Genomic DNA, 12,953 nt, shown 5'->3' with positions numbered 1-12,953 from the left:
TTTGAGCCTGGCTGGAGGTGCGGTAAGAAATGAGAGGTATTTTGTAGCGTCTGTCATGAAGGGCCAGAAGGAGAAATGGGAGTGCCCAGTGCAGGGCTTCTGGGAGGTTGCAGATGAGAGATTAAGGGGGCAGGTGGTACGCCGCTTTGCTTGCCTTCTCACAGTCTTTCTCTTCCTCCATCTCTCAGACAGTGTTATATAAGAGCCATAGTGTTGCCATCATGTGCATTGTGCATGCTAGTGCATTAGACAATTCTTCTTACAATACAGCTCAAGGGTCAGTGATGTATGTGAGTATCTGTGATTAAAAAAATAAATAACATTTTTAAAAAATAGTTGTAAGGTTTTTGTAATTAGTTTTTTTTTTATATTTTCTTTTTCTTTTTCATTCTTTTTTTTGGGGAGTCACAAATTGAAACACTAATAAGACACTAATCGTGAAGATGGAGATAAGACACTAATCCTGTTTTATAAAAAGGTCAAATTATATGATATTTTAAAAGACTTATTGACCTCATTAAGCCAAATATTACTCTTGGTTTCAAGTGTATGTGTGTGTGGTCTCTGTGGGACGTCTCATCTGGTTCACAATACCTCTGCATGTCCCTTGTATGACATACTAGGAATGAAAGGACTATACAGAGCTATTCTCCCTGCTTATTATTGTGTGTATGTGTGCTTGCACACGCACACTTGGTGAATGAGAAGACAATTTGAAGCTCGTTCACAAGTCCATTATCAAGAAAAGGTTAGTTCTCTCTGTCTTCTGTTGAAGTATTCCTGGCTGTGGTGAGATACTATCAGACAGACACATCTCACTTCATACTCAACTCTCAATCGCTTCAGCTGGACTCTCTGACTGTAATTCCTGGGCTATTTATAATGGTTTCTTTGATTTGAGAGTGTCTCCTTTCTATTTCGTCTGAGTTTCTGATTTTTATTTTAGTTTGATACTGATTTTTAAAGTACTTTGTCAAGCAGAAGTGCCACAGAATGGCCAGGGTCTTTTACGACAGAACTACCTGTATTCTGGTGTACTTGACCCTCTGTGCTGCCTCAGAGAAACAAAGCCATTTTCTTCAAATTTGATGCATATAAGAATCTGATACAAATGAGATCCTTGTTAGATATCTGATCTTTACTCGAGTTAAAACCCTTTCATCATCCTCATGAATGTATGCTGGTTTACCTAAAGGCTGCAACACACACCAGTTTTTGTTCTGTGCTGATCACAGTCAAATCCTTTCATTATAACATACAGAGTGTATACACGACAATGTTAATAATATAATAAGTGTGAGATTCATTGGTCATAACAGAACTTTGTGAGATCGCGATGAACAAAGAGTGACAGTTTTTTAGTGGTTAAAAAAAGAGTGCTCTTTGCGAGCTTTCTAGGCAATAATCCATTTAAAATGTAGAACTTTGTTTTTCGGCCACACACACGTTGCAAAGTTTCGGGAATGACATCCGCATATTTATGCTGGATTCGCTCTCGAAGTAGTAGTGATTGACATAGTGATAACCATAGCAATAGATGGGACAAAATATGTGAAAATGTGCACTAAATGGGTCATATGATGCTATTTTAAAGATCATTATTTTGTGTATTTGGTGTAACAGAATATGTTGACATGCTTTAATGTTCAAAAAACACATTATTTTTCAAATACTGTACATTATTGTAGGTTTTCTATGCCCCGCCTCTCTCAAACGCTTCGTTTTCAACAAAGCCCCCTCCTTTGACAAGCACAGTCTGCTCTGATTGGCCAGCTGACCCAGTGCATTGTGATTGGCCGAACACCACAAGCACACGTCGGAAATGTAACGCCCCTTACCATAATCGCAAGCTTCAGCTTTCAAAGTAAATATTAAGACAGTTAATAATCGTAGTCGTTAGTTTTACCATATATACCATCAGACAGCTGACGTGGCACATTTGGGCGGAATTATGCTAATATTTCCACATATTTGTCATTAAGATCATGCTATAGAAACCACTTAAAACATTTTTTAATTAAGTATAAAGAAGAGAAGAAGCGGCCCTAGGCAGCTGCCTACACAGGATCCACCACTGCCGGGTGCAGTTAGAAATGTACTAATGATCAAGGTCCAGAAACGGAGCAAGGAGATCGGTAAAATAATCCATGTGACATCAGGGGTTCAACCGTGATTTTACAACACAATGAGTATACTTTTTAAATGCAAAAAAAAAACGACTTTATTCAACAATTTGTCTCCTCTGCGTCACCCTGTAGAGACATTTTAGAGAGTATCCACTGAATGCAAACAGCGTATGCTGTTCTGTGTCAGACGCGTGCCGCAGTCTTATGGGTTTGGAACAACATGAGTGTGAGTAAATAATGACAGAATTTTCATTTTTGGGTGAACTATCCCTTTAAACACACTAGGGGCAGGGGGAACTTTTATGTTTGTTCTAAATTTTGTAAAAATCTACAGAGCTTGACAGAAGTTTAGATTCGGGTTAAATCTTTATACCAGCTTCTTCACATCAGTAGATGTTTCTGTATCAGTCATGTCAAAAGTGTTATGCTATGTGCAGCCTCCGCTGATGGCCAGTTCTGCTTCAGAGTGAGTCTGATGGATAAGTGCTCTCTCTCTCTCTTTCCATCTCCACTCAAGTCATCAAATCCCCACAAAGTCAAGCATTGATGCTCTCTGCTCACTGGAGTTTGCGAAATGGACTTGTAACAGCTCAACAGGAGTCATCACTTCGGGATGAGTCTGCAGCTCCGCCACTCTGTGTACATTCATTATACGGCCAGCTACAGTTATATGACTGTTGTCCCGTGCGACGCACATGATTGCTTCCCACGATGGCCGCAATGAATTGGACTCATCTTATAAATGTCAATAGTTTTTTTTAGGATCAAAGACAAATGGCTTTGTGGTTTAATGAAGAGTCTGATATTTATTATGACCATATTTGTAGACGTAACCAGATCTCTTTGATTTAGTGTCTACTTCCATGGGGCGAGATGTTGTTTTAATTATGTAAAAATGATTGCAGCATCAGATTACGGGCTCTTCCTGTCCGATGATGACCCCAGGAAAGGAATCTGGTTGGAATCAGGGCGCACCCTTGATTACTACATGCTGCGGAATGGGGTAAAACACATTAATAGACTTATCTGTATTCTCTTCAGACTTTCGTAATTTTTATTTCCATTGTGATTCTAAGCATCATTTCAGCATTTGTTCTCGTCTTGTACAGGACATCCTGGAGTACAAGAAAAAACAGAGACCTCAGAAGATCAAAATGCTGGATGGAGCAATCAAAACCATAATGGTGGATGACTCCAAAACAGTAGGGGAGCTGTTGGTCACCATCTGCAGTAGGATAGGTGGGTAATTATTTTATCCTGTCAAGTTTGGCAGAAATATTGGGCTTGTAAAGTACAGCTGCTACAATGAATGTTTAAAAAAAAATGCAGTGTACAGTAACAGTACCTTAACTTAAAGGGGTCATATGATGCTGCTAAAAAGAACATTATTTTGTGTATTTGGTGTAATGAAATGTGTTTATGCGGTTTAAGATTCAAAAAACACATTATTTTCCACATACTGTACATTATTGTTTCTCCTCTATGCCCCGCCTTTCTGAAACGCGGCGATTTTTACAAAGCTCATCGGTCTGAAAAAGCGAGGTATGCTGTGATTGGCCAGCTATCCAGTGCGTTGTGATTGGCCGAATTCCTCAAGCGTGTGACGTAAATGTTACGTCCCTTACCATATTGTGATGCCTGCGGCAACCACATGTGACGACCCCGGGCTGGACTCCGCTTCCTCCACGGTGAAAGCTGATCCAGCGATCGACAGCGCGAAGTTGAAGCATTTCCTCAGCGACCAGCCGCTTTCACAACGAAGCACACAGCACCTTCACGACATGGCGGCGGCGGCGGCAACAATACTACAGCGAGAATAAAAGTTACGCCTTCTTTCTTTGCGTGAACATTTGGGCAGCGTTATGCAAATCTTCCCAGATAGTGACGTAGGGATGTGGGGGCGTGTTAGAACAAGCCATTTTAGGTAGGCGTGGCTGACTCTTAACTTTTATAAAGAATATCTTTTTGGAATTGTGACTTTAGTCTTTGCAACTTTACAGATCTTCTTTATGCACCAAGAACTTGTAACACTCCAAAGAGAAAGGAAAAATTTAAATCGCATCATATGACCCCTTTAACTTAAAGGGATAGATCACTCAAAAATGAAAATTACCCCATGATTTACTCATCCTCAAGCCATCCTAGGTGTATATGACTTTCTTCTTTCAGACAAATAAAATCGGAGTTATATTAAAAAATGTCCTGGCTCTTCCAAGCTTTATAATGGCAGTGAATGGCTTTTGAGATTTTGAAGTCCAATAAAGTGCATCAATTCATCATAAAAAGTGCTCCACATGACTCCGGGGGGGTTTAATAAAGGCCTTCTGAAGCGATGCGATGCATTTGTGTAAGAAAAATATCCATATTCTAAAGTTTATAAACCGCAATCTCTAGCTTCCGTTAACTGTCCTACGCACGTTCACGAGAGAGTGGCGTTCCAGCGGATGATGCTTATTTGCGTATGTTAATTTTCTCTATTTTCACATTTCGAGCATTTAAACTTAAATCTTTAAAAACATTTTAAAAGCATACTTAATTATGTAATCTTTAGCAAATATCAAAGTGAATATACTTTTTTCATACTGTACATTTATAATGTTGTGATGCCTAAATTCACTTGTAGTATTTTAAATGATCGATTTTAGTGTTAGTGTTTGTTATTGAGACAAAATAGCATACAATTTTAATATTCACCATTTATCGGTATGTGCCAGATTTGTAATATCAGTACACCACTAGTAGCAAATAAACAAAATATATTTTATTTTGTTCTCATTATGTCCATTATTGGATATATGACTCTTAAACAGCACATGAAAAATATGACTTTACATGGTCTTTTTCTGTTTAAATGTCCAGTTTAAGTGACAATGTGGATGGATAAGCATTAGCCTCCTAATTCCCTTATATTTTTAATTAATTTCTTTTCATTTTCCTGAACGATTTACAATCCTGTACGATTTCCAATTCCTGTTGGCTGAATGATATTTATTTAGTTTCCCACAAAACCTGTGCTGGAGAGATTGTAAGACTGTCTGATAGAGAGTGCTGATTATCTCGTGCTCCACAGGAATCACTAATTATGAGGAGTACTCACTGATCCAAGAGCAGGTGGAGGAGAAACGTGAGGATGGAATGGGAACGCTGAAGAAAGACAGAACCCTCCTGCGAGACGAGAGGAAGATGGAGAAGCTGAAAGCCAAACTTCACACAGATGATGATTGTGAGACTCCTGGCAACTGTGAAAATAAAACATTAGCAAACAAAACACTCCGCCAGATTTACACACACTGAGAGATTCTTATACAGGCTTGAAACTTTACACAATCCAAATATTTAAATGATATAATAACTGGTGTCATAAACCCCCTTCGTATTTACTCACTGGATTTGAACTGTGGTGTTAATACACATGATTAAAAAAAATGTATTTGGTTGCTAATGCTAACATGTTTCATTCATAGTGAACTGGTTGGACCACAGTTGGACGTTTCGGGAGCAGGGCGTAGAGGAGAGCGAGATACTACTTCTACGAAGGAAGTTCTTCTATTCTGACCAGAATGTAGACTCTCGTGATCCTGTCCAGCTCAACCTGCTCTACGTACAGGTAAAAGATAGTTTTTGTCACTTTTTTGCTCTCTTTTTCTATTTCAGACCATATTCTGACTAGATGTTTTCACCAAAAAGCATAATACGTCACAAAACAACAAGATCACAGCCAATCAGACCATATTTTATATTAAACATACAGTTATATGGAACAGGTTTTTTGACCAATGATATTTCACTGTGGGGGGAGCTAGTCGTCATGACTTAACAAATAGAAACCAAGCAATCATCAAAATGTCTTGTCATGCAGTCCTTTTGTCCATCATGGCAGGTTAGAACAGAATAGAATCACTCTAAAAAAAAAAAAAACGATTCAGGGGACCTGTTACCACAACTTAAATAAATGCATGGTTGCAAGTTAAAAATTCTAATTTAATAATTTAATTAAACCTTTGTTGAGTTCAGTTGACATAATAGTGTTGATCATTACATTAACGTAATATTGTGCTTAATTTAAACAAGTTTCTGTCTTAATTAAATTTTTTTTTTATTAAGTTGTTGTAACTCAATAGAATTTTCTTGTTAACTTTGGAAATTGTGTAGTGGATTTCTTGTTCTCATCATGCTTTGCATAGGACTGGATAAGGAGAATAAATGTTGAAATTAAATTATATTTTATGTGTTTTTTAGTGAAGGGAAAGACCTATTAGTGTTTAATGCTGTTATGTTTGACATTTAAAAGAGTCATTGTTATGTTGACGTACATTTTTGTGGTTATCATTGTGCTGAAGAGTAGACAAGTTACATTTAGCATGTGCTATGTTAGCTGTGGATTTGAACTGAGAAAAGATCATATAAATTGGTTCCAGGCTGACAAATCCATTAGTTGGAGCAACTTAATTTTTTTTTAGTCATCAACTTAAAAATATATTTATCTTACAAATTAAGTTCTTCTAACTCAGCATAGTTTCTGATGCAAACTGTTGCGTAATTTTTTTTTTTTTGAGCTAACATTATGTTTGTAGAGTAGAGTAGAGTAGAGTAGAGTAGAGTAGAGTAGAGTAGAGTAGAGTAGAGTAGAGTAGAGTAGAGTAGAGTAGAGTAGAGTAGAGTAGAGTAGAGTAGAGTAGAGTAGAGTAGAGTAGAGTAGAGTAGAGTAGAGTAGAGTAGAGTAGAGTAGAGTAGAGTAGAGTAGAGTAGAGTAGAGTAGAGTAGAGTAGAGTAGAGCGTGGGCAGGGCTTGCAGGGAAGGGTTCTCTTCTCATTGGCTAATGAGTTTTAGAGTGACAGATTCTTGACCTGGAAGTACTTCACCCTGATGCCCTGCATAATTATTGATAATTATGTTTTCAGCTATTTCAACAATTATAATTTTCCTCGATTTGTTGTCATTCTCTTTTACTGACATTCTGTCTGTCCTCTATCTGTCTGTTTGGCTGGTTTAACTGTATTGCACCAGTTTGCCAAAACGTCTTCGTCACCACCTGCTCTAACTATTAATTAATTTCTCAGAGCCACTATCGCTCAGACATTTAGGTTGTTTAGATGTTGTCATTTTAGATTTATGAAAGCAGTGAAATAGTGACATAGCTCTTATGAATGAATTATTTGTCAGCCCTGAAGGCAATGTGCATTATCTTCACAGCTGCTGATTTGTCGATTGCCTTTTCCTCAGCCTTAGGCAGTATGGATTACTTTTCCCTCACATCTCTTCCTAATTAGGCACTTTTTAGAGTATTGCGTAGTTTTTCAGATCACAATGAATGTGAAATGCCAGAAAGCACAGAGAATCAAAATCATAAGTGTCTGTGTAGGAATTTGTACCAATGAGGTGTGATTGGGGGCGAAGCTAAACAGCATGATGGAACATATTTTGGTGGTTAGTTTAACACGATAAAGATAATTAGCGCAATTATTGAAGCACCAGTTTGTTTGTTTTTTAATTTCTATGCTAGGTTTTTTTTAACCACTTGTTAAAATAAAATGTGTATAAGCACAAGTGATACATATTTTTGCAAGGAAACTATGGGGTTTGTTGTTTGATATTTTATTGCATCATGCATAGTTTACATGTTTTTACACTTTGTTCTGTTTAGGCACTTTTTGGGTATTTCATAGTTTTTTCAGATTACAATGGATGTGGGATATTTGATGTTTGGTATGTATCTGTGTGGTAACTTGGTAAATTGTGGGCGGAGCTAACCAGCATGATGCAATGAAAATAATAGCACTGAGAAAAATAACACGTTCATTTAGATGGTTAGTTTAGCACAGTAAAAATAATTGTCACAATTAATGAAGCGCCTTTTTTTCACTTCCTGAAGCTATGCTAATGTCTGTTCATGACTTCTTGTAGCTAGCATTAAAACACAGACAATAAAATTAAAGACACTATTGAAATTATCCCTTGAAATTTTATAACATCATACTTTTGTACTTTTTTGATTACTGTATTTGTATACCATCCCTGCTGGGGGTGAAAAAGCAGCCCTGATAGCACATGTACATCACGGAGACATCTATTTGACATCTGCAAGATGTTTTTTTTTTTTGCTCATCTGCAATGCATCTATTAGACGTTTCCTATCAGATGTTAAATATATGTTTAGAAAATGTCTTTAAGATGTTTATGATTTAGAATGCATGTAAAACTGACATCTTAAAGACGTCTATCAGATGTCTGTACACAGCAGATGCTTTCCAGATGAAGCGATCTTTAACAGACATCTTGCAGACGTACCTGCACTATCTGGGAGCTAAGACCAGCTTCAGCCAGTTGGCTGGTCTTCCAGCCTGGTCTGAATTAGCATGCTGGTTTTAGAGGGTTTTGACCTCTTCTTTAGCTGGTCAGGCTGGGAGACCAGCTATGTACACCATAGTACCGTACTATGATTACTATATTCCTTTACCATGTACTTTAAATAATTACCATACCATTACCCATTCCCATAATGTCCAAAAACATGGTATTTACATTTCTACTTGAGAGTTCCATTGTATTACCCCGATACATTCAAAAACATGGTAATACTGTGGTACTTTATCATATTCTTGCAACTTGGTTCTGCCATGGTACCATGTCAAGAAACATGGTATTACCATGGTACACAGTCCCAAACAAAAAACAAGAATATCATAGTATTTGTCCAAAAATGGTATTACCATGATGCTACTATTACTAAATTCTTGTACATTCGTGGTATTTACATGTTACTCTAAGGTATTTTAAACAATACCATGGAACTGTTTTTTGTAAGTGATGGATACAGTGAGGTTTTTTTGTGTGTTCATGCTGGTGAAAAAGTGCACGCGAGTCACCACACATGCACACATAGACTGTAACACTTCTCCTCCCTTTCCTCAGTCTCCCTCTGTCTCTCTCTTCCTCTGTAGTAAACACACACGCCCGCGTGAAATTCTCTGACTCGGTGCCACACACACCCACATACTTTGAGAAACAGAAGAGCGCAGCTCACACACACACAGACTGTTGCACATGTATGCGCTCAAGAGTGTTTGGCAGGCTGAAGGGGATTTCTCTGCTCCGCGCTGGGGGCGTGACCGCATCATATCTCAGTTTGTCATGATGTGTTCCCATAAACCCTCACTGACTGTATCTGCTACTGTTACCATGTTGATGTCATCTGGGAGCGATGCGAGATGATTGGTGGATGTCCTGAGGGCGGACTTGTTTATGATGATCTAAAACTTCCATGACCTCACAATCTCGGCCAAGTATACACTCTCACAAACAAGTTTTTCACTTTTAATTACTTCATCCAGATTGAAAACTCACAAACTTTGCTCTGCAAATAGGCGCCACTTGCTTTGTAGATGCTCACTTGGTGGCGGCGAGCATGACACTAAAACGTTTCTGTAAGACTCACCCTTTCAGCTTTTAAACTGAGCTATACTCAGGTGTATATCAGGAGACACTTGAACAGATGGACTGTCAGCCTCCATAGCGGCTTCAGGCCGTCTGTAATATTAGACTGCACTCAGTGTTATTGAAACATCTTAAAGGGATAGTTCCCCTAAAAAATATAGTTTTGTCAGTGTTTATTTGCCCTCATTTTGTTTCAATCTCATATGCTCTTATTTTATTCTTTGGAGCTCAAAAGGAGAATTTTTAAAGAATAATCTCGAAGCGCTTTTCCATTTAACAGGGATTCCTGAACGTATTTTTGGCAGCCGAACCTCTTTGACTTCAAATGTTTTCTTAAAGTACCACCTATGATTTTTAAGTTAATATTTCAATTAATGACACATTCACATGTTTCAGGGTTCTCTGATGTTGGTCACTTAACATAAAATGTTTCATATTTTTTTAGCAAGTCTGTTATTTGATTCTTTTTTTCTTTTCTTTTTTTTAAAGTTATTTATTTATTGTAATTTTAAATATTTAGATTTAATGTTTAGCTTTTTGATTAAACCAAAAAAGTTTGGGGCTTAACCTATGAGTAAATGTGGATTGCAGTAGGTCAAGCTAAATATTAGATGAGCAGTTTTATTTTCTGTTTGGATTTTTTTTTATCCTATTATTAATATTTGGAACATGTCTAAGTACAACCTAAATGCCGTTTTATACTCTGATTTGTGTTTCCCCCCCCTAATTTTAAACATCAAGTTAATATCAAAATTTGATTTTATACAAAAAAAAAATTGAAATAAAATCAGAATAAAAAAAAAAAAACATTCAAACATTTGATGCATTTAAAACTTGCTACTTTCTATGCTAGATTTTAACACATATTGGTTTTAACAATTTATTCAGCTTACTGTTTTCTGGATCTATTTATTTTGCTTAGAAGGCCCACCTAGGCAAAACATTCACTTATAATGATGAAAACAGACGTTTATGTATAGCTTTCCATTGTGAATTAAAACCTGAACGCAAAGAGACACAGCTGACTTGAAACAAAAGGTTGTTGGTTCAAATCCCACAAAGGCAGAGAAGTGTTCATATCTTAATCTCCTCGCCAGGATCACAAAACCTGTGGCGAGATGATGGAGATCGAGGCAAAAGTGAAGTATGTGAAGCTTGCCAGGTCCCTACGCACATACGGAGTGTCGTTTTTCCTGGTGAAGGTGAGTATTTTACAGTTCAAACTCTAAATTCTGAAGTTTTACAAATGGTCACAAACGGTTGTGCATGTAGCCAGCTAATATCACACAACAGAAAAATATTAGGAATTATTGCCCTTGTATTATCTTGTGCCGACCAATCTTTTTTCTCTTATCACCTTCAATTCAGACTGCAAGCTCACCAACGAGTACAGAAACTCGATTGCACCGTACAGTAAACCAGCAAACGAGTGTTTGGAAAGACTGTTAAATATTTCATACTATCAGCAGTATCAGAAAATACAGGCGCCGACCGATTCAAAATAATGTGCAAAAGACTGTCTATGGGTGTTTCTTCAACTACAAGCACTTTATTTCTTAAGGATTTATATTTTTAAAACTAACAATTGAAACTTATTTTTATTAATTTTTTTGATGAAAGTCGCAATAAATCTGTAAAATTGTATTGAAAATTTTAATCATGTTTTCATTATTTATTTTTGCATAGATTTAATTGTATTCTAGAACAAGACTTTTAATATAAAAATGATTATTATTATAAATTTTTAGGGATGCACCGAATGTTCGGCAACCGAAATTATTTGGCCGAAAATAGCAAAAAAAACTCTTTCGGCCGAATAAGCGAAAAGACCGAATAAATTGTACCGAACAATGACGTGACGCGATCAAATAGAGGCACGCGCTAATGCAGCAAACATGACGGCAGTGTGGCAGCATTTAAAGCTGTCCGAGAAAGAGGCAAAAATCATTACAAGCACCGACAGCGAGAGACTGTTTAGTACTGCATCGCATGTCTTCGATGAGAAGAGGAAGGGTGGTTGTTGCTGGTTACTGTATGATGATTAAAATCGCAAAATGCCCTTAAACAATTAAATAAACTGCAGAACGTTGTTTTCTCTAATACACGCAGGAATTGCATGTATTCAAACGGTGCTGCACGAGCTCGCGGCGGTAGGGTTCAAAGTCCAAAGCACGAGGAAAGTTACTCGTCAGCTGCTCAGTAACATTTTTACGAATTTTTATAAGGCATGTGACAATACAATACGTACAACAAACTCGTAATGAGAATCATTTGTCAACAAAAAGAAGCACTGAGGTCTTCCTGTGGGTTTCTGCCAAAATAAAAGCTGAGAAAAAGCAAGAACTCCGTCAACATTAATAAATGTTATTATTGTAAGTTTACTGTTGTTCTGTAAAATAAAATAAAAAAATAAAATAATTATGAAAATAATTATTACAACAGCTCTATTAAAACATTTATTGTAACATTTACACATAGTGTTCAGACTAGGATCTATAATATTTTCTAATGTATTAAAATAAGTCTCTTCTACTCAGCAAGGCTGCATTTATTTGTAAGGCAAAAATACATGCCTGATTCAAGAAGGGGGTCTAAACATGGCCAAAAAATTTTATTTTACTAACTTATTAATTTTAAGTTAAGTTGTGTTTAATGTCTGCTAGAATGTTAAAAAATGTTCAGTGTTAAGTAAATATTTTTAAATTGTTGTTTTGTAAATTATTTTTTTCTTTGAAAAGCACGACGAAACAGTAAAAAGCACATTTTGGCTATTTAATTTATGCAATGGTGAAAAAATTGGCAAAATGGGGGGAAAATGTGAAAAACCGTGCTCGGGATTCGGACTTCGGCCCATTGTTTCATTTTGTTCGGCTTCGGCCAAGAATTTTCATTTCGGTGCATCCCTACTATTAAGCATTTCTAAGCGGTACAGCACACAGAGGAAGATTTACAAGCTGTCCGCTCAAGGATCAGTTTCAGGTCATTAGTGGAGTGTTGCTAAGTGCCCGGTTTCAAATTAATAGTGCCTAACAATAGATTGCACCACTCTGAATGAGCAAAAGCACCGTCCCTGACCGACTCGGACAATTAGACAATGACCATTTACCAAAAAAATGAATCCTATATTTACCCACATTGCATAAACCTCAGCCTTGAAAAGCTATGCCATTCAGGACGCTAAACAATATCTGCAGGTCTTTATTTATAATAAAGACATTATTTATAATGAACTCTTATCAGAGGTTGTTATTTTCGACCCTCAGTTGAAAACAATAGCCTGGAGATGTACGGCGCAAGAGGTCACTTAAACATTTAGCTTTTGTTTTTATTATGTATTTGCGTGGTGGTAAGAGTCCTCTGGCAGGATGCCATCAGTGGGCAATTGTTTTGGGT

General features: G+C 37.0%; 1 protein-coding gene across 1 annotated transcript in view; it reads left to right on the top strand.

Annotated features, from left to right (window-relative positions):
- Nucleotides 1–3,021: 3,021 nt before the first annotated feature.
- The window catches only part of LOC107550205 (talin-2-like), an 85,338-nt gene continuing 75,406 nt past the window's right edge, over nt 3,022–12,953 (top strand). The window contains exons 1-5 of the mRNA XM_016231446.1: nt 3,022–3,129; nt 3,236–3,365; nt 5,197–5,349; nt 5,591–5,733; nt 10,658–10,762. Of these exons, the coding sequence (XP_016086932.1) occupies nt 3,022–3,129; nt 3,236–3,365; nt 5,197–5,349; nt 5,591–5,733; nt 10,658–10,762 (639 nt within the window). The remainder of the gene's footprint in view (nt 3,130–3,235; nt 3,366–5,196; nt 5,350–5,590; nt 5,734–10,657; nt 10,763–12,953) is intronic.

Source organism: Sinocyclocheilus grahami, unplaced genomic scaffold, assembly GCF_001515645.1.
Source record: "Sinocyclocheilus grahami isolate Dianchi unplaced genomic scaffold, SAMN03320097.WGS_v1.1 scaffold392.1, whole genome shotgun sequence".
Taxonomy (NCBI): domain Eukaryota; kingdom Metazoa; phylum Chordata; class Actinopteri; order Cypriniformes; family Cyprinidae; genus Sinocyclocheilus; species Sinocyclocheilus grahami.
The sequence above is the reverse complement of the archived record's forward strand: the minus strand, read 5'-3'. Positions and strand labels throughout refer to the sequence as shown.